The following is a 19,366-nucleotide window of genomic DNA, read 5'->3' as shown; positions in this document are numbered from 1 at the left end:
ATTTCATTAGGGGTATATATTTTGAAAAGGAATTTTTTAAAAAAATTTCAAAATTGTTAATTTCACTGAATATCTTCTCGATTTTCAAAAATTCAGTTTTTAAACAATCTTTCGATTGATTAGCCATTAAAAAAAGATCAAATTGGAATTATTTTGAAAAAAAAAAATGAATGGCGCTAGGAGCGAACCCTAGCCGCCCGCGTGACAGGCGAGCACGCTGCCGACTAGACAACGCGCTAATTATGAAAAAATAATTTTATTAGTAGTATATGTTCAACACATTGAATTATTTTTCTATTTGAAATTCCACAAGATGTGGCTTCCCCCTTCCGCTCGTTCTACAGTCGGCTAGATTTCGGTCAAACGAATAAAAAACAAAAAGCATTCATGCCGCAGAAAATAAAATTCACCCCGTCGACTTAATGGACACCCGAACATTGCGTGTTGCGCCCTCCCTCTCTTGGGGTGCAGTACTACGATGCCGTTGGGGTTCACTCAAACCCCCAGAACTGAGCCTCTACTTTAGTCAATCCTCTCTGGTTTCATCAATGCAAATCATCCGAATCCAACCTGCCGTCTTCGGGAATAGTCCAGTGATGTAAAATCCCGATTGTCTGCAGTGAAATCACGTTGACACTTTACAAAAACCCTTTAGTCCTCCCTAAAACCGTAGGATGTTCTCCCGGAGGGTGCGAATGCTCCTAAAAATTCGTGATCAATCATCTCTATTAAGATCATCACGCGATTATGTAGAACCTAACCTGAATTTCTCAATAGTCACCCCCAGGAAGTCGAGTTCTCCCTCCCCGAAGAGCTCATGCTTCTCCACTCAGAAAATCAAGGGTTACTCTAAGCTCTCGCAGGTACCACAGGCATCAGCAATCCCCGATGATCCATCGGATGAGGATTGCAGCCACGATGGAAGCAATAGACCAATCAGGATGACTGAAAATCGTCGTGCATACGAAGTTCTCCAGAGTGACAGATACAAGAAGACAATAATCCGGAAAATAATTCCCGATGAGGAGTTCTCTGAGGAGACCATCGAGAATATCCTCCAGAGAGAGTGGACAGAGACTCCAGAGGTGTCGAAGCTCATGGAGAACTTCAGGATCCTCTCGTACGACGCACGATCGAAGAATAAAAAATTCACAGACAGACATATAAAAATACTGGAGAGGCTGCAACTGGTATGTAAGGACCTCCTGACAGATCAGATCTGGCTCCTTCTTAGGTACCTGGAGATGTGGTACCCCATGGAAATTAAAACGAGGCTCAGGGCACTGACTGCCCTGGAGGATGCCCTCGATGATGAGTGTTACAGGAGAGGCATCGACTGGGACGCCGATGACCTCCTCATGACCTGTGACCTCTTCTATCATCTGAGGAGAGCCAGGCAGTCTAAATTCATTGGTTTCGCTATGAAGAAACTAGGGCTCAAGCCCACGAAGATGTCCTCCGATAATTACCCACATTACATGTACCTCCTCAGTATTGGGAGGAAACCCTACATCAATATGTATGAGCTCGAGTATCGTTTGGAGGCCATTGTCGAGGAATTCAATGCTGAGGAACTCGCTGTCATTGCTATGGGATTCTTCAAGACCGAAACTTCCATTAGAAATCCAGCACTCTCTGGTCATATCGTCCAGAAATGCGTGGATAACATGAATAATCTTGACGAGATTTTTATCTCTGCTGTTATGAAAATGGCTAGGTATTTTTTTTTACTCAATAATTCATTAATAATGCGTTTTCATTTCATTTGATTAATGTACAAAATTTAATTTTACAAGAAAATATCTCATTATTTAAAAATTTATATTTTATAGGCACAGCGTACACCTCAGGGACAGAGAAATATTGAGGACTCTTCTCCGTCGGTTTCGACTCAGGATTGACGATATTTCGACAGCTAGTCTCGTTCATGCTGCCCACACTGGTGCAACGAGTTTAGTCTTTGAAAAAGAGGCCATGGATGCCATAATGAATAAATTAGTAGAGAAGGGTCTGTCAGATGCAAGACTGAAGGACATCGAGAGGCTCCTGTTCTGTCTTATGATTTTTAACTATCCCAAGGAATTTCCTCTGTACGAATTAGCCCTCAAGGAGTTGAGGAACCCTGTGCGCACCACGGAGCGCCAGAAATTCGCGGTGACGTACGCCTGCTCGCTGATGTACCTCTCCCACGTGAATATTTATCCCCTAGACATTATAGGAAGGATCATGAACCATGAATATATCAAACAAATATACAAAAATAATGCATTCAAAGTTGGAAGGGAGTACTTGACTCTGGAGTCCGGACTCAAGATCGAAGTGCCTGAATATAAAGGACCATTTCTACCTGAGAGAATTTACAACTTCCTGGCTAGGGTATATATCTTTGTTTAGAATTTTACTTTTTTCTTTTACTTAATTCATTTAATAGTTTTTCAATTGCAGAGATATGCGTCTGATGTTGTATGGAGAGAAGATCCATCCGACAGAGTTCAAACGTACCACAAATTCCTCTTCGAAGTGGTGCATTATCTGAAGGTAGTACCCAAAAAAATACAGGGGAATAATCCGTATTAAACAATTATTCACAGGTAATAAAAATATAATTATCTGAAATTCTGATTTCCAGGAAATGGTAGGAGAGAAGAACTTGTTCATCGACCAAGTGCTCCCCCAATTCCAGAGAGCAGATTTGATCTTCTGCGTGGACAATGACAACAATTTCATTCCCTCGGAGCCAATGCTAAAAAAGTGCCCCACGTTCCAAGTGAAATTCGCACCAGAAACGGCGAGCCTTCGGTGGTTTGTTGTTGTCCTGGCAACTCACAATCACCTCTTCAGGGGTACAGCAGAATTGAGTGGCTCTGTCGAAACCAAATTGAGGCAACTGACGAGGATCGGATACACTCCAATAACGGTAAATCTTGCCCACATAATTTCCACTTGTTTTATTATCAATACAGCAGCTCAAATATATTTTTTTATTCACTTCCGTTCAATTATTAATGAATTATTTTTCCTCAACAATTTCAGATCGTGCTGCCAACGTGGACGAAATTGAAGGAAGCAGAACGATCGGATTATCTTCGAAATGTAATAACAAAAACTATAAACAATAAAAAGCCTGTCTCCCCTTAAACTGGATCGGTACAAATATAAAAATTTTCTTATTGAATAAAGTGACGAAATAAGATATGAAATATCGGCATGTATTTTTTATTCTCGAGTTCAAGGGATCCTGGCAGTAGAAAAAACTCCAAAAGAATGTTTCAGGATTACTCTTCATAAAAAATACGCGCCAGCAATAAAAAATTGCTAAATACCGACAGCTGAGAATTACAACTAATTTTTCACCTGGATCAGAGCCCTAAGAGTGACTGCATGTACTTTCTGGAGTACTCGTACGTCACGCAGAGAGTGGCAGTGGCTGGAAAGGTCCTGATGAGTGTTGGCTTCAAGCCATTGTAGAGAGCACCAATTCCCTCCTTTCTCGCAATCTCCTTCATGATGACTAGTGCTGGATCTGTTAAACTTTGTACCTGAAAAAATGAAGAGAATAATAAATACAGATTTTAATTGCGTAAAACGCGAGGGGAGACTTCGCAAGGGATTTCCAGTTAATATCTATTTATTAGAACCAGTGGAGCACCTGTATACGACTTTTTACAACATCAGCAGGGAAAATCACTAGCCAGAGGAGACTCCCTCCGACTCCACCAGCAATCATCGTCTTTTGCCATCCAATGTCCTCTGTGCTCTGTCCTGGTTTTGCCAGGAGTTGCTTCGTCAGTTCGTAACCACCGAAGAAGAAGAAATACCCTGGCATTTCTCGAGCTATAGTCGAGGACAATCCCCTGAAGAGCGCACTGAATCCATTCTGATGAACTATGTCCTTCGTCAGGGTCCAAGGGCCTATTCGTTTCTGAGCGATAAGTAGAAAAATTTTAAACCGTCATTAACGGAGGATTTTTCCAAAAAAAAACTACCGTTTTGAGGAGAAAATATGAAAAGTTTTTTTTCGAAATTTAATTATCTTCGAAAAAGTCCTCTAACATTTCACCCGTCAATGATTTTGGTGAGGGAAATATTGAATGACTCACAACTTTCATGCCGAGCTTGAGTTGTTGCGACTGAACTTCTCTCATCGCCTGCAGTCGACATTTTATGAGTTCTGTAGGACATAGAGTTAACGACGAAAAAAATGCAGCGAAAAATCCAGCACTGGCATTACCAAAGGCATTCAACTCCTCGACTTTCTGTTTCCCTGGAGAATAATGAGCTCATAATTTTAACCGGTGTCAGTGAAATTTCTTGGAATTTACCTGACAAATTTGCTATGATTTTTTGACACGTTCCATAAGCCGCGAAAAGGACAGAATTTTCGGCGACATTGGCTACGAGTGCGGGTGCAGTACCGGCGAACAGACCCCTGGCAATTCCATCCTGTCTGAAGGTCTTGAGAAAACAATCTGTCATGCCTTTGTATAAATCAGGGAATGTCTGCATCTTGACTTTGACTGTGTCCAGTGGTTGACCGACATAAACCAGTGCAATACCCCCTGAAGAAAACAACAAGTCCATTACGATGAGATACTGATGATCATTTAATGAAAACAAAGTTTCTACTCCTGTACTCCAATGTACTATTAATCCATAATAAAAATAAGATTACGATATCTCGTAATTGATACTTGGAGTTTCTATTCTTGTCAAGATAACACGAAAAATATTCTGACCTGATAAACCGATAAATAGGAATTGGTATGGAATTCCACTTCCAATTCCATAACCCAGAGGCTATGTTATTTACAAAATGAAGTTTTTCATTTCTACAATTCGTCCCAATGTGGTAATTTATTTAAACAATCAATTCAATAATTAAATTATCACTCGAATTTCTACAATCGTTGAGTGTAAATATCTCAAATCGCATCTTAACATTTAAATATTCAATTGATATATAATACAACGAAAAAAAGCACAAAATCATTTCCAAATTTCTCGATCACACCACATAATGATGCAATAAATATTTACCAAGAGAGCCAGCCACAAAGTCAATGATTCCCAGTTTCAAGTGTTTAATCTTGTCAGTGGGGTTTTGCACGGCCTCCATGGCCATGATGACAATCCTGGAGAAGCTCTGAATGAATCGGAATCAATTCCCAGGAAGTACACGTGTTTTCTGTCAGGCCGGTGGGACTATACTGTCCAGTACAATTTTTGAGTTATCTATATATTTATAATTCACGTAATGAGTTCGTTTTCCCATGCAGCGCTGAAGTACTCTATGAGTGCGGGAATATTCAATAAATGACAGCACAGGTGTTTCAATTAGAGAGAATTATTCTACCGTCCCCAAGGATTTTTAAAATATTCATGCAATTATTGTGATAATGATAATAATTATTATTTGATTTTTGAATTGAATTTTGAATTGAATTTTGTGAAGTTCGTCAATATTTCAAAATGATAACTTAAATTTTTGTCACGAGGTGTATTCTCTCCATGTTATACTCATGATCTGAGTTTTCACTTCATGGGAGTGATTATTTATTTATTATCAGACCCTCCATTTCTTATCACAAGTACAGATGAATAAAAACTTCTAACCGAAACGTTTCACTCTCTGCCTGGAGTAGTGGGAGATGCGTAATATCATGTTATCACAGGGAAATGAGCAGCAATTGAATGACAATGAAATTGAAAATAAATACTGACACTTTTTTGACAGGACTGTACGCACGTGTGGGAGAAATCGTTTCTACGCGTGCGCAGTGACCTCCAGCGCGTGTCTTCATGGTCACGTGGAGGGCGCGTGCGCGTCCCTTCGATTAACGTAGTCCACAGCTGATCGAAGAAATCCGCTCGAAATCATTTTTTCACTCAAATATCCGCGATTTATCGCCGCTATTCCAGGGCATTTCCACTATTACTAGATCACGCGAGTTATTCGATATAAATTATCGACTTACGAGGGATTTAAATACAAATATTAAATATCTATTGTTTCAGTTTGAAAAATTGATAAACTGATTATTCATATCAGGTCAGTCTTATAGTAAAATGCGATAAGTGAAATCTCCTGTTATTGAACATGAATTAAAATGAAAGGCGTCCATTTTGACGCTAACCATCAGTTGCTGGGCAACCGTAGCAACGGTTGTCATGACGACGCAGGTGTGCCCCATCAGCTGGTAAAGGGTTAAACTCCCCAGATGTGAGAAGCCCCGTAAAATCACCAAAGATCTGGAATAAGTCCTCAACCCCTGGAACAGCCCCCGAATGGCCCGTAAAAAGCAAGGCCCCCCGATATCCCAGTCAACCAAATCCCGCTGGAAACTCACCTGGAGGACTTCCCCCAGGATGAACAAAATGTAAAAAAATAAATATCCTGGTTATAAAATCCCTAGGATGTTCTCGGTGAGCCACAGGAACATGACGTATATACGCGATCTTGTGGTAGTTCCTCACCAGTGATAGTACGTTAGCCACTAATAAAAAAAGAGTGTGATCGATAATCAGGTGTCAATTGGATGAGTTGTGAAGGATATCGTGAATTTTTCTGGATTATCTGGTGACAACATTTGTCGGGACATTTGACTCTCGATATCTGGGGAGTGTGCGTGTCTCGAACAATCTGCCATGATAGGTCGGAAGGCGTCCCCTTCGCGACCCGAAAAAGTCGATGAATAAAGCACGAAATGCGGGAGCTCCTCTCTGAAGAGCAGCACTTTACGGTGAGTTTATTATTCCCTGAGTAATTGTGATAATTATCAAGTGGTGTTGGGGACGAGTCGATGTACTATCGGTGATTAATACGGGTTTTATGGATTTGTATGGGGGATAGTGCTCCGTCAGCGGCCATTAGCATTTCGGGGCATGGTCGACAGGCTTTCGTGTCAAATTGTCAATTGAGGCTTTTTTTTTAATCGTCAAGAGGAAACACATCGTCGTCGGGGATATTGACTCCTGGGTGACGATGTCGAGGGACTCTTGGAATATTTTCACCTAATCGTTGTGGCGTGATTGTTCTCATCGAGTCTCGAACTGCCGTTTGTTCTTTTTTCTTTCTTCCCAACAATTCAACGCTTCTCCCTGTGTTGCTCATCGGGGATTTTAATTAGTTGGATAATTGGATGGAGATGGGGGAGAGGTGATGAGTTTGTTTGAGGAGAATGACGGGAGTGAATTTGGGTTCATCGGATTTTTTTATTGGGGACTTGGAGCGCATTGTTGATTTATCGGGTCTGTTGGGTCTGTTTGTTGTTAATTTAATTTTGTGATGGGACATTTGAGGCGTCAGGTTGGCAGGGGATTGCGGGGACTCGTCGGGGTTTTGAAAACTTGGCACGAGACTGATTCAATGGTTTATTGATATCTGGCTCGTAGTGGTTTTTTTGAATAAATTATTTAAACGAAAATCAAGGGAATTTTCGTTGATTGAGTTTTATCTGTTGTTTTTGAATTATCGAATTGTGTTTTTCCAGTGAGTGTAAGGGTTGCAGAATGGTGGTGGATAGTCTTTCAGTTCAGGGGTCGGCAACGACAGTGAGGAAGCACGAGCGTAGACTCGGTGGCATGGTGGGGAACAAGATGCAGCCAAACGGTAATGCCGGTGGTGGTATGACGCCCAAGGAATTGTGTGACAATGATGATCTTGCCACTTCACTCGTGCTCGATCCGTACCTCGGATTTGTCACTCACAAAATGAACATTAGGTATTTCAATCTTCTCAATTGATTCGGTGAACCTGTACATCTCATTTTGATTAACTCATTTTAAATATAAAAGAATCATGTCGCAATTGCTTCTCCACGCAAAGAAAATAAACCAAGACATGTTCCGTCGATTAAAAAAATGTTTAGAATTATCAAAAGTCTCCTCTCGCCATTCAGTTCCAACAAATACAAAATATGTTACAGGTATCGACCGTTGAAGGCGAACAAGGACGAGCTCCGAAAGATAATAACGGACTTCATTCAGACCCAGAATTACGAGAAAACGTACAAAAAGTTGATGGGTGGGGACTGGGGTGCGAGACTACCACACACAAAATCGAAACAGCAGCAAATAAATTTACAAGGTCACGTCTATCGTTATCTCCGTGTATTCGACAAGGACTCTGGTTTTGCGATAGAGCCTTGCTACAGGTACTCACTTGAGGGCCAGAAGGGCGCCAAAATTTGTGCCACACGCAAATGGTTGAAGCACGATAAAATACCTTGTCTCGTTGGTTGCATCGCTGAGCTCAGTGAGAAAGAGGAGGCGGCGCTGTTGCATCCTGGTAAAAATGATTTTTCCGTTATGTTCAGCTGTAGAAAGAACTGTGCACAGCTGTGGCTGGGTCCAGCTGCTTACATCAATCACGATTGTCGTGCCAATTGTAAATTCGTGGCAACAGGACGTGATACAGCATGTGTCAAAGTTCTCAGGGATATTGAGGTGGGTGAGGAGATAACGTGTTTCTACGGTGAGGATTTCTTCGGGGATGGCAATTGCTTCTGCGAGTGTGAGACGTGCGAGAGGAGAGGCACAGGGGCATTTGCCAGTCAGAAACCAGGGGACGAGCTGTCAACGGGTTATCGTCTACGAGAGACTGACAACAGAATAAACAGAACGAAACATCGTCAGCAGCCCCCAAGCTCCAACAAACAGGTGGACAGCGCACTGACGGAGAGAAATGCTGTTCTGGGTAATGCAGTGGCACCTCAATCCCTCAGCATGAAGGAGCTACGTCGTAAGGGACTGACGAAGTATGATGCTGAGCTGTTGATAGCCCAGGGCTGTCGTTTCTCAGATATAGCCCAGCAGCAACCCCTGGATGACAGCTCAGCACCTAGAGCTCAGACTCCCATGGGTGTCACGAGAAGTCTCAGGAACAAACCTAAGCCCGAGGCCAATAACAACACTGGTGGCGTTAAAAATCAGAGCCTCAGGGCCTCGAGACTCCAGAAGAGAACAGAGACGAAACGAACGCGTGCCAGTGTCGATGAGCGTCCAGCTCCACTGGCCGATAATAATCGTGACACCGATGTCAGTCATCACAAGAGCGACTACGACAGGATAAATCTCAGGTTCAGTGATGAGTCCAAGGAGAATCCTGGGGACTCCAGGATCGATGGGAAAATTCCTCGAAGCTGCTCGGTGCTGGAACGTCCGGATTTCGATGATATGGATTCAATGAATTCGAAGAGTGAGGTGACGGATCTGATCGTCGAGAAGGAGTTGGAGGAGTCGACCTGGAGGGCACCAGCTACAGTGTCTCTAAATGGATTGAGTAAGAGGCGAAAGTCGATGCAGTCCTGTGGGGACTCGAGGGACATCGAGCACCGGAAATCACCGGCTCACGGGGAAACACCGAGGAAGTCGAGTTTTGGACAGGAGGGGCAGACGGTAAGTCCTGTGGAGGAGGAATTGAATGCTGCCAAGACTGCACCGAACGAGAGCGAATTCTCCAAGGGTTTCAATGGGATGCATCCGGCCAAGAAGAGTCTGGAAAAGATGGAGGTCCAGGAGGACTGCACGAGAATAATCGAGGAGAAGTGTCTGGAAATTCGACGAGAGGTCGACGGTATCCTGGGGAGTGGGGAGAATTATGATGGGAATTTCAGTGATAGGTGTGAGAATGTGGAGGGAAAGGACTCGAGTTCGAATAAATCGGAGGACTCCAGGAGTCTGACACTCAAAAGATCAGAGGAGACTCCAGAGTTGCTCCAGCAGGCGACTCCCAAGTCGAGGAGGAGGAATAAACGTTGTCGTGGGGGTGTGACGAAGTCCAGGAAGCGAAAACTCATTGCTGACATCGAGACAAATGGTGGGGAGGGTGACAAGGGAAGGGGAAGGGCTGGGAAGGGGAATGGGAGGTTGACTAGGAGCTCCCGGAGGGATCAGAAGGTGACGAGTGTTGTGGGGGCTGGGGACGACGACTCGGGGATTCAGGGGGACATCTACGAGTTCAATGAGAAAGAGGGGACCCTCGAGGTGGAGGAAAAAGAAGCTGATGACAGTGAGAGCAGGTTGCAGGAGTTCAGCAAGCTGGAGGCACCTGTTCTCGTAGCAGAGGAGCCCTGGCCCACGAAAGAGGAAACCAGGCACTCCCGGGAGCCCTCATTCGAGTCCATGGAGAATCAGGACAGCTCGAATGTCGAGGGTATTCTTAAAAAACCCCATCCACCACCTGAGAGCTGTCACTGGCAGGCTGAGACTCGTTGCAGGGAGTGCCCCATCACCCCCGAACGTCCTGGGGGTCGGTTAAAGCTCACACTGCGCATGAAACGATCACCAATTCTCGATGATGTCGTCGAGTCTGGGACTAGTCTCAGTGAGGACAGCTATGAGCCCGAGTATGAGGTACTCAGGGTCGAGGGGGTAGAGAGCTCCAGGCGAAAGAAAAAACATAAAACAAGGGACAGGGAGAGACGACATAAACGAAGGGAAATTCATCTCGATCCACCACCTCCACCCATGAAGAGACTTCGGTTGATCTTTGGGAATGAAACACATACCATTGATCTACCGCATTCTTAACGGTTACAGCCTCGATGGGAATAAGTCATCCATTTCAGGATTATTATTCCTCGAACTTTGTCTGAATTTTTGCATTCTTATCGCCGATATTCTTAGATTGACGTATGGCATAGGAAAATATTGGGAAAATGTTTCTTTTATTATTTTTTTTAAGAATTCAGTAAAGAAGTTATGTGACAATTTGACATAAGTTGAACTTGAGATTTTTCTGAATTATTGATTTGTCTGAAAAGCTATTGATTTTGATATCGGGGCACTTGAGAACTTTTTTGTGGATTATTCCATTTTTTACAAAAAAGATCTTTCAGTAGTTTTTTGCAAAATCATTTTATAACATCAATGGATATTTAACAAAACTTAATATTCGAATTTTGTCATTTTACAACTTTACTGAATCATGTGCCGTTTGTAATTTGAGAATATCTCTGATCGTGGGAATGAAACAAAAATATGGAGATAATGATTCCGAGGTAATACGGCAGACGAGGAACGTTTGTTTTTATAAATGTTGCAGGTCCATCTGCAATTGAATGGGAAGAATACTTGAATTATACTATTGTACAATAGTATTAAAATGAAAATAAATAACAGCACGAGCTGTTTAGGTAGAAATTAGTATTACTTATGTACTCGAGACAACTGCAGAGGCGAGAATTCAGGAAATTTAATGGTTGAAGGAAACGATAACTAAATTGATTTCTGATATCATTAATGTTGTACATAGCGATAACGATAAGTAAAGAAATCATAAAAACAATTCTGGACGATCGTATTGTGTTGGAAGATTTTTTCTGAGGTGACGGTAAGGGAAAGACAACAATTTTTCGATGACATTTAAGCAGCTTCGTCAGTTCATACTTCGGATTATCGATTTTCTCGTAAGTGAAGGTTTATCGATGACATTATTTGTGGTTTTAATGATATAAAAATTCAAAGGAAAATGTATGGATTGAATTGGAGGTGGAATTTGTGTGATTTGCACACGTGTTCTGGTCATTTTGGATATTTCATTTGCTTTTTTCCTACAGAAAGGAATTCCTACGGTTAAAAAATCGATATAATGAAAATTCTACTTCGCTCGTGCAATAGCATTACTCCCATGAACGTATAAATAATTATAAATAAAATTCAGTGAAGTAATTGAATGCGATGTAAAAAGAATCGTAGAGTTTGGAGGTGAACCTAAACTTTAGAAACTTAGATTTTTTTCCTGGGAAATGATTATCCAATTTTTCCCCCTCTATGATATGACGAAATGATGAAAAACGTTTGTGATATACTATTACTGTACCACCTAAAATGTCTTTGTTTCGATATTACTCGAGGGATGGTGTAGCTATTGAAATTCACATTATTTTTTATCGCCAATGGATTCGCGATCGGAAGAAGAATTTATTCAGTAGATGATTAACGAAGTGAGAAGTATTGCCATCGGGATAAGTTTTTGTTTTCCGATTGTCTGCAAAAACTCATCTGTGATATAAATATTCTCATCGAATTTCGATAATTTATCACTGAATCGACTCGATCTCAAAATTGGAGCTAATCTCGTCGGTAATTCCATGTTTTGCCAAACTAGTTGCATAGAAATTTTTCACTATCAAAAATCCATAATAATTACTGACGAGAAATTCAACTCCTTTCATTATTTCATTTTCACCTTCCACGAGGAAAAGTAAAATCCGTCTATCGAGAACAAAACACTTGTTTTTCCGAGGTAAATTAATTTTCTCTCACTGCCATTAGATGAATTTTTAATTGTTATCGAATGAATATTACGTGTCCATTTTCATTCTCACGCTTAGGAGTGTAACGCTCGTTATTTAATTTAGAAATCATCGACGAGAGCATTGGGATTAATTTTTTTATGCGCGATAAAGAGAATGAATAAAAAATATTAACTCAAAAAAAAAAATTACCCAGTGAATGTGTAATTGCGGGAGGCGCGAGGGATGCATCGATGGCATGGAATTTTAATAATTTTTATTTCACGAAGCATCTACCACCCTTGGGCGATAACCCATGGGGTAGTATTTGTTATCACGTTAATCGTTAATTGCTCGTTTTTATATCGTTTCTCTCTTCTTTTTGTACGATCCCAGCAAACGTAAGCCAGACTAAACTGCAGGTGAAAAAGCGAAGAAAAATGAGACGAAGATACATTGTCATTATTATTTTTTATGAATTAGGATATCGCAATAAACGACTTCAAATAATAATACTGTATTTTTCATTATCGATTTATTTGCATCCAGCAGAAAATTTTTCCCTGCACACTGTTAATAACATTTTGATACTGCCCATGAAATTTATTTACTGTCAAGGTCATTCATTACAAGTTACTGAATACCATTGATAATTAAAAAATTTCGTAGATAATAACCAATTCGTTGGACATTTGCTATGAGTCCGGAGAGTGTCTCATCTTCAGATTTAATACAAAAATATGCAAAAAAATTATGTCTCCATTCGAATGGAGCCAATCTGATTAAACAGTTTGTTTTTTATGATCTGGGTCATGAGGCCTTGGATGACCTCGATAGTTGTTTTGCAGCTGTCTCTGGTGGCTTTCGTGAGTTTATCCTCTGTCTTGGTGTCCTGAGACTCAGCAGCAATGAGAAAACCATGACTGCTGCGAGCCACAACTGACTCTGACTGCTCGAGTTTGTCAGCCAGGTCGAAGATCTGTCCCGTAGTGTAATCAGCATTCGTCAGGAGACTCGATGAGCTGAGAGTGTTGACCCAGTACTTGTTCCAGAGGGACTCCAGTATGCGTTTGTCCAAGGAGGACTTGAAGTACGAGACCTCCAGGGGGTAATACTGCTTGCAGTGAACTCCGAAGTCCTCGATTTTATTGAGGGGAATTGTTTGATACTCCGAGGGCTCTTCATTGGCTGGTTTATATCCCTGGAAGAGCGAACAACAAATAAAAACGAATAAATAGGCTAAAAAATCAGTTTCTATAAAAAAAAATCATAAATAAATTATTGAATATCTCCAAAACAATTAATTCGGCAGAAATATTCTGATTTTCACCTTTGGATAAGTTCTGAAAGCTCCCAGACAGACTTTTCCAGCTGAAATGGTTCTCACGGGGTCAATGACGATTGCAACGAAGGGATCCTGGAACGTCTGATTGTTGGTCTGCGTGGAGACATCGATTCCAGAGAGCCAGCAGCCATAACCAGGGTGGCTGTGGTACCAGCCGATGGCATTTTCCAGTCTGCCAACTTGTTTTGCTGCCTCAATGTACGCTGGAATGTACTCGTACGCCTGTTCATGGGCATTAACACGTGTTTCAGTTCCCTCGACAGGAAGAGCGAATGAATCCATCACGATCATCGTGTTGGCCGTGACTTTCCCCAGGAGAAGACCCATTATCTCCAGTGTTCCACCTGAACGAGCGTGCATCACCATCTTCAAGAGGGCCAGGGCTGAAATTTTTATATCCTTGAAGAAGTGAGGATCTTTCTCCCATGGTTTTGCTGCTAAAATACTCTGCTGCTCCTGGTGATCGTATCTGTATATCTCGTCGACTGATGATATCGTCTCGACGTCGTTGGTCATCTCCCACATCCTCTGGGCAATCGTTGGCTCTTCCTTTGACGAACCGGCCATTTTATCGATTCCGGGATATCTGAATTCAATTAAATCGCGACTTATTAACTCTCGATTAATTTAATACGATTCAATAACTGGGATTTTATGAGAAAATAATTGATTGGTCTACCTTTTAGGAACAAAGGAATATCACGACCTAACCTCTGATCAAATGTTTTCTATTTTCCTGTCGTTTATTTTCGTTCCCCCAGGTTATCTCTCTACTACAGTAGACCCAACTTGTGCACAGGTGGATCTCGAAGATTTTTTGAATATTCCGTTGGTTTTTTAGAGTTTCAGATTCGCTTTTCAATTATAGTTGTGACTGATAATCACTGAGAACGACTTTTTACGACAGTTCGTGTAAACACTCCGCTCTCTTCAATCAGCTGATTCCTTGAAGACCAGCATAACCTCGGAATTATTGATCGATGGAGTGCAACGTTCCACTCACCACGTGGATCTATCAGTCCAAAGTTTATAAACAATTTCAATAAAAATTTTGTGTTACTTTGTGTTTTGATGAGTGAGTAAATCATTATGAGTGGAGAATTCCAGAGTTTCGAGGATTTGAAGCTCAACTCTTGGATAATAAAGCAGCTAGCAACAATAGGAGTAAAAAAACCCACACCAATCCAGCAGAATTGCATCCCAAGAATTTTATCCGGTGATGATTGCATTGGATGTGCTAAAACCGGTAGTGGAAAAACACTGGCTTTCGCATTGCCCATTCTCCAAAAATTGTGCGAAGATCCTTACGGAATTTTTGCACTGGTCCTCACGCCAACTCGAGAGCTGGCATTTCAGATAGCTGAACAATTTTCAGCGATAGGTAACGCAATAAACCTGAAGAGATGCGTGGTGGTAGGTGGAATGGATATGATGGTTCAGGCCCAGGAGCTTGCAAAACGTCCTCACGTGGTGGTGGCAACACCAGGACGTCTTGCAGATCACCTCGAGAGCTGTGACACGTTCACCCTCGACAGGATAAAATTCCTGGTGTTGGACGAGGCTGACAGACTTCTCGGTGGCCACTTCGACGAGCAGATAGCCACGATATTCAAGGCTCTGCCCAAACAGAAGCAGTCACTGCTGTTTAGTGCTACGATAACTGACACTCTCGAGCAGGTGAAGAGGATCGCTACCAACAAGGTATTCGAGTACGAGGCACAGGACGATTCTGGCACTGCCACCGTCAAGGAATTGGATCAGAGGTATGTCTTGTGCCCCAATGACGTCAAGGACGCCTTCCTGGTGGAAGTTATCAGGACGTTTAGAGAAGGAAATCATAATGGATCAATTATGGTATTCACTGATACCTGCAAGTACGTGGAATTGTTTAAATAATTTATTATTTAATTAAATTCCAAGAAAAAATAATGAATTATTAAAGTTTTTTAATTTTATTCGTCACGTATTTATTTTAATTAATAATTCATTGATTCTTTTTTTTTTTTAGAAATGTAGATGAATGTAGATGAATGGTGTGATATTTTTTAGATCCTGTCAGCTGCTCTCGATGACACTTAATGAAGTGGGTTTCGAGAACGTGGCCCTCCACGCGATGATAAAACAAAGAGAGCGTCTGGCTGCCCTGAATAAATTCAAATCGAATCACACGAAAATTCTGATAGCCACGGACGTGGCTGCCAGAGGACTGGACATTCCCTTCGTCGAGCTCGTCCTCAACCACACAATTCCCAACGTCCCCAAGGAGTACATCCACCGAGTGGGTAGGACAGCCAGGGCGGGACGTGGTGGAATGGCCATAAGTCTCATCACCCCTCACGACATCAAGCTACTGCATGCTATCGAAGAGAACATTGGAACGAAATTATCTGAGTTCAAAGTTGATGGTACATGATGCAATCTGCAAATATATTCGTAGCCTCATGAGAATTGATTATTTTAATTAGTATTTCCATTGATTTCAGATAAAGAAATCGTTACGATATTTACACAGATATCAGTGACAAAGCGCGAAGCGGAAATTAAACTGGATGAGACTGATTTTTACGAGAAGAAAATGATTAATAAACGAAAGAAATGGATTCTTGAGGGGAAAGACCCGGATGAAATCGAGGAGCTTCTTGCGTCACAGAAGAAGAAGCAGAGGAAACGAGAGAAGAGGAAAAAATCAGAAATTAATAAACCCGAAGAGGAAGAGAAAATCGAGAATTAATGCTGTATAAATCATAAATCATTCGAATTGATTTCAATTTTATTTTTATTGAATATCCAGTACATCACAGTAGAAAAATTATTTGCTTCCCAAACGAGTAATGAAAAAAACTATATCTGATTCATTAATGCAACTGACTGCATCAATTGAATGACATTCTGTCAACTGAATGCGATTGATTAAACATCAGTGAATAGTGTGTCCCTCACTTGCTGTTGAATACAGAAATTATACGAGAAATATGAGGATCAATATAAAAGAATTAGATCTACGGAGATTTATTCCACTGATAATATCATTACTGATCGTATTATTTAATAATAAATGGGATCCGATATATCTCGTCTGATTTTTGCATTCACCAATAGATTGAGAGAATAAAATACGTTTAATTAACGAGAAGAGAGGATTCGAGACGCAGTGGCAGCAAAAGGCACTTGATTGTTTATCCAACACTCGTGTTCCCTTTCAAGTAGTCATCAAAATTCAAGAATGACATCTGCAATTCATTTCATATCGAATTGCGAGGGCTCATGGCGACCTTGTAAATCCTACATACGAGCGCGAAGCTTATCCTCGTTCTTGATCATTTTCAGCATATTGAGGAATGTGTAGAGCTCGTGGGTGTATTCCTTCGGATATTTCCTGAAGTGTCCAACATGCGGTGATTTGTCGAAGATCTTTACGTACGTCTGAAAATTAGTAGAAATAAATGATCAATTAATTACATTATTAAATCTTGTAGAGAATTAATTCCCCAGGTGAGATAAATACTCACAGGTGTTCCCATGGACTCCCAGGAGTCTCGAACCCTCATATTGCTTTCGACAGTGCCAACAGTGTCGGTATTGCTGACGAGAAAGAGAGCTGGTGCCTGGACTAAATTCGTGTGGAACATCTGACTCGATCTGATGTAGTACTGCGTCGCCTGATTGTAGAATGTCTTCAGGTGATACTCTAGGTATTTCTCAAGGAATTTCTGCATGACTGCATTATTCTTGAAGACAGCTCTAGGTATCCCAATGCACATTTCACTGACATCCACAGCGCTGTCCCATACCTGGCCGACAATTCTCTCCATAACGGGATCGTATCTCTTACGATCCTGATGGACGTACGTCAGCAACTCTCCCCACATATATCCACCAACGGAAAAACCGTGGATCATCACCTGCTGGTAGTTCATGGAGTTCTGCTCGAGGAAGGAGAGCAGATCGTAGGCGACAGGTCTTGTGCCTTTGACTGGCCACATCATTTGCCAGGGGGTGGAGCTCACGTGGACAACGTCGAAGCCCTGCTCCAGGTACAATTGGGTGTATTTCTTCACGTGTTTTGGCTGAGCCATCAGCCACGAGAGGAATACCAGAAGTGGTTTATCCCTCGGTTTGTCATTTAGCTTGTCCAGTGTTGGTGGTTTCGAGTCCGTTGTGATGAGCTCCATGTTCTTGGTGACGTGGTGGGTCGATATCAGCCGACAGGCTACGAAACCCATCAGCAAATTCTGCTTTCTTCCACGGAGAGACGATTGTCTGAGGGCAGTTAATCGGCTGCGAGCCAGGGTCACCACAAAATTCCGGAGTAGTGACATTTCACTTTGAGATAGGACAACTGCAAATCAGAGAAATCAATCACTTTTGAGTATTTGAATATATGAATGAATCGTCGAGGTTCATCCTTGAGTATTCGTCGTCCCCATAGGCTACAGCTCCTGTTAACGACATACCAACTGTTTTCCGTCAAATGTTTCCCGCGTACGAACGGTAAATCCCCACAAACGTAATTACTTCCGCGTTGCACTCCCCAACTTCCCCCTGACCTGCGTCAACCGACAAAGAAGTGAGTCCAAAAATAGCAAAGAAATAAAAAACAGTGTCACAAAGTTATAATCGACCTCACATCCAGATTCGTGAATTCAATCGAATCGCAAATACGAGAGAATTAGAGGAATTCCTGCAGAATGACCTCTGGAAAATCTCTGGAAAAAATTCCGTGGCTTTCATCTCCACATCACACTCCATTCAGAGATGTCAAAATAGAATAAAAATACTCATCAATGAAAAACCCACATGAAATTACTGACAAAGAACAGTAATTACTGGTAATTATTCATTTTGATTATTGAGTAAATCTTTTGCTTCAGGATATTCGATACTTTTTTTTAGAAAGGGGTGGGTTATTTGAAATTATTATTACTCTGATTTATTATTCTCTTTGGAAGTCTCCTGAGGCTATTTCCACTGGGAGTTGAATGAAAATTGATTGGACCAAATATAACTCCGTCAGCTGCTCTTCCCACCGACACTCACCACCAACTCAACATCAACTCGATTAATCTGAGGACAATTAAAACTTGGTGGATAACGAATTAAATAATTATCCCCGAAACTCATACTAAAACCTCATAAAACCATCAAGAACAACTAATTACTCCTGAATTATAACTTTCGCAGAAATTCACCCTGAGAGTTAATCACTCATTATCAAAATGGAACGTTGTAGATGAGATGTTGGGATTAACCTCGGAAATTCCGCGAATGAAAAATTAAAAAATTATGCCCTCGTGAAGATTCGGTAGAACTTTCATGTGGTCATGGAATTTGTGATTCAAAGTCCAAATCGATTGGCACCCAGTGGAAACAACTCCTCAACAACCCTCAATGACAAATTTATGAATGACTTCATTAATTTACTTCAATTTATTGAACTGATGATAATTACTGACCGGCACGAACTGTAAAAACAGAACTGGCTGATTCTGGATTGGAAAAATGATGTGGTCGTCTTGTCGAAATCACCGCATGTGTTTCGACACTCGCGATGGGTTGACGACTGAAACTGCCAAGTGCTTTTTACACTCAACACATACTGACACACATCGTACGTACAAGAGAGAGAGAAGCACGACATACAGTCCCAGTAAAATCATTCGTCTGAAAAGCCGTTCGATTTTCCACCGCAAAACACCTGACACGAAAAAAAAAAACCGCTGAAATTATTCCCCACGATCCCAGGTATTGGCGATCGTCTTTGGTACGCGGGAAATTGAACTTTTAT

At 41.5% G+C, this 19,366-nt stretch overlaps 6 protein-coding genes across 8 annotated transcripts; 3 read left to right on the top strand and 3 right to left on the bottom strand.

Moving 5' to 3' along the window:
- The first annotated feature begins 538 nt into the window (after nucleotides 1-538).
- On the top strand, nucleotides 539-3,162 carry LOC105263325 (uncharacterized). Its single transcript, XM_011299459.1, has 5 exons — nucleotides 539-1,717; nucleotides 1,833-2,376; nucleotides 2,446-2,538; nucleotides 2,630-2,917; nucleotides 3,034-3,162. The coding sequence occupies exons 1-5, from the start codon at nucleotides 675-677 to the stop codon at nucleotides 3,136-3,138; spliced, it is 2,073 nt and encodes a 690-aa protein (XP_011297761.1). The 5' UTR covers nucleotides 539-674; the 3' UTR covers nucleotides 3,139-3,162.
- Nucleotides 3,153-5,700, bottom strand: LOC105263326 (mitochondrial ornithine transporter 1). Of its 2 annotated transcripts, XM_011299461.1 has the most exons (6): nucleotides 5,614-5,700; nucleotides 5,038-5,232; nucleotides 4,323-4,559; nucleotides 4,101-4,264; nucleotides 3,650-3,922; nucleotides 3,153-3,539 (listed from the first exon to the last, which is right to left on the bottom strand). In XM_011299461.1, the coding sequence occupies exons 2-6, from the start codon at nucleotides 5,120-5,122 to the stop codon at nucleotides 3,360-3,362; spliced, it is 939 nt and encodes a 312-aa protein (XP_011297763.1). In that variant the 5' UTR covers nucleotides 5,123-5,232; nucleotides 5,614-5,700; the 3' UTR covers nucleotides 3,153-3,359. The 2 variants fall into 2 exon arrangements, with proteins under 2 accessions (XP_011297763.1, XP_011297762.1); XM_011299460.1 differs by having other exon boundaries at nucleotides 5,038-5,685.
- A 574-nt stretch (nucleotides 5,701-6,274) lies between these two features.
- Hmt4-20 (Histone methyltransferase 4-20) lies at nucleotides 6,275-12,749 on the top strand. The gene is made up of 3 exons (XM_011299458.1): nucleotides 6,275-6,740; nucleotides 7,491-7,721; nucleotides 7,926-12,749. The coding sequence occupies exons 2-3, from the start codon at nucleotides 7,510-7,512 to the stop codon at nucleotides 10,528-10,530; spliced, it is 2,817 nt and encodes a 938-aa protein (XP_011297760.1). The 5' UTR covers nucleotides 6,275-6,740; nucleotides 7,491-7,509; the 3' UTR covers nucleotides 10,531-12,749.
- Nucleotides 12,750-12,762: 13 nt separating this feature from the next.
- On the bottom strand, nucleotides 12,763-14,506 carry CSN5 (COP9 signalosome subunit 5). The gene is made up of 3 exons (XM_011299456.1): nucleotides 14,261-14,506; nucleotides 13,567-14,167; nucleotides 12,763-13,437 (listed from the first exon to the last, which is right to left on the bottom strand). The coding sequence occupies exons 2-3, from the start codon at nucleotides 14,146-14,148 to the stop codon at nucleotides 12,988-12,990; spliced, it is 1,032 nt and encodes a 343-aa protein (XP_011297758.1). The 5' UTR covers nucleotides 14,149-14,167; nucleotides 14,261-14,506; the 3' UTR covers nucleotides 12,763-12,987.
- A 22-nt stretch (nucleotides 14,507-14,528) lies between these two features.
- Dbp45A (putative ATP-dependent RNA helicase Dbp45A) lies at nucleotides 14,529-16,314 on the top strand. The gene is made up of 3 exons (XM_011299455.1): nucleotides 14,529-15,455; nucleotides 15,631-15,986; nucleotides 16,065-16,314. Exons 1-3 carry the CDS (start codon nucleotides 14,671-14,673, stop codon nucleotides 16,310-16,312), a joined length of 1,389 nt encoding a protein of 462 aa, XP_011297757.1. The 5' UTR covers nucleotides 14,529-14,670; the 3' UTR covers nucleotides 16,313-16,314.
- A 314-nt stretch (nucleotides 16,315-16,628) lies between these two features.
- Nucleotides 16,629-19,203, bottom strand: l(2)k09913 (lethal (2) k09913). 2 transcript variants are annotated; one of them, XM_011299453.1, is made up of 3 exons: nucleotides 19,035-19,203; nucleotides 17,091-17,920; nucleotides 16,629-17,004 (listed from the first exon to the last, which is right to left on the bottom strand). In XM_011299453.1, exons 2-3 carry the CDS (start codon nucleotides 17,898-17,900, stop codon nucleotides 16,864-16,866), a joined length of 951 nt encoding a protein of 316 aa, XP_011297755.1. In that variant the 5' UTR covers nucleotides 17,901-17,920; nucleotides 19,035-19,203; the 3' UTR covers nucleotides 16,629-16,863. The 2 variants fall into 2 exon arrangements, with proteins under 2 accessions (XP_011297755.1, XP_011297756.1); XM_011299454.1 differs by lacking the exon at nucleotides 19,035-19,203 and adding an exon at nucleotides 18,506-18,987.
- Nucleotides 19,204-19,366: the final 163 nt, after the last annotated feature.

The sequence above is a fragment of the Fopius arisanus genome, unplaced genomic scaffold (assembly GCF_000806365.1).
Source record: "Fopius arisanus strain USDA-PBARC FA_bdor unplaced genomic scaffold, ASM80636v1 scaffold00014, whole genome shotgun sequence".
Taxonomy (NCBI): Eukaryota; Metazoa; Arthropoda; class Insecta; order Hymenoptera; family Braconidae; genus Fopius; species Fopius arisanus.
This window is presented reverse-complemented; position numbering and strand designations above follow the sequence as displayed.

What these genes read in the sequence shown, in the direction of transcription:
- LOC105263325 (XM_011299459.1), top strand. Translation starts at nt 675, where the DNA reads ATGTTCTCCCGGAGGGTGCGAATGCTCCTAAAAATTCGTGATCAATCA. An exon ending in TTTACAACTTCCTGGCTAGG is followed by an intron (nt 2,377 to 2,445) that starts GTATATATCTTT and finishes TTTCAATTGCAG; the next exon opens with AGATATGCGTCTGATGTTGT. An exon ending in AAGTGGTGCATTATCTGAAG is followed by an intron (nt 2,539 to 2,629) that starts GTAGTACCCAAA and finishes TCTGATTTCCAG; the next exon opens with GAAATGGTAGGAGAGAAGAA.
- LOC105263326 (XM_011299461.1), bottom strand. Translation starts at nt 5,122, where the DNA reads ATGGCCATGGAGGCCGTGCAAAACCCCACTGACAAGATTAAACACTTG. An exon ending in CTTTGTGGCTGGCTCTCTTG is followed by an intron (nt 4,560 to 5,037) that starts GTAAATATTTAT and finishes TGTTTTCTTCAG; the next exon opens with GGGGTATTGCACTGGTTTAT. An exon ending in TTGTAAAAAGTCGTATACAG is followed by an intron (nt 3,540 to 3,649) that starts GTGCTCCACTGG and finishes TCATTTTTTCAG; the next exon opens with GTACAAAGTTTAACAGATCC.
- Hmt4-20 (XM_011299458.1), top strand. Translation starts at nt 7,510, where the DNA reads ATGGTGGTGGATAGTCTTTCAGTTCAGGGGTCGGCAACGACAGTGAGG. An exon ending in ACTCACAAAATGAACATTAG is followed by an intron (nt 7,722 to 7,925) that starts GTATTTCAATCT and finishes AATATGTTACAG; the next exon opens with GTATCGACCGTTGAAGGCGA.
- CSN5 (XM_011299456.1), bottom strand. Translation starts at nt 14,148, where the DNA reads ATGGCCGGTTCGTCAAAGGAAGAGCCAACGATTGCCCAGAGGATGTGG. An exon ending in CTTTCAGAACTTATCCAAAG is followed by an intron (nt 13,438 to 13,566) that starts GTGAAAATCAGA and finishes TCGCTCTTCCAG; the next exon opens with GGATATAAACCAGCCAATGA.
- Dbp45A (XM_011299455.1), top strand. Translation starts at nt 14,671, where the DNA reads ATGAGTGGAGAATTCCAGAGTTTCGAGGATTTGAAGCTCAACTCTTGG. An exon ending in GTATTCACTGATACCTGCAA is followed by an intron (nt 15,456 to 15,630) that starts GTACGTGGAATT and finishes GATATTTTTTAG; the next exon opens with ATCCTGTCAGCTGCTCTCGA. An exon ending in ATCTGAGTTCAAAGTTGATG is followed by an intron (nt 15,987 to 16,064) that starts GTACATGATGCA and finishes CATTGATTTCAG; the next exon opens with ATAAAGAAATCGTTACGATA.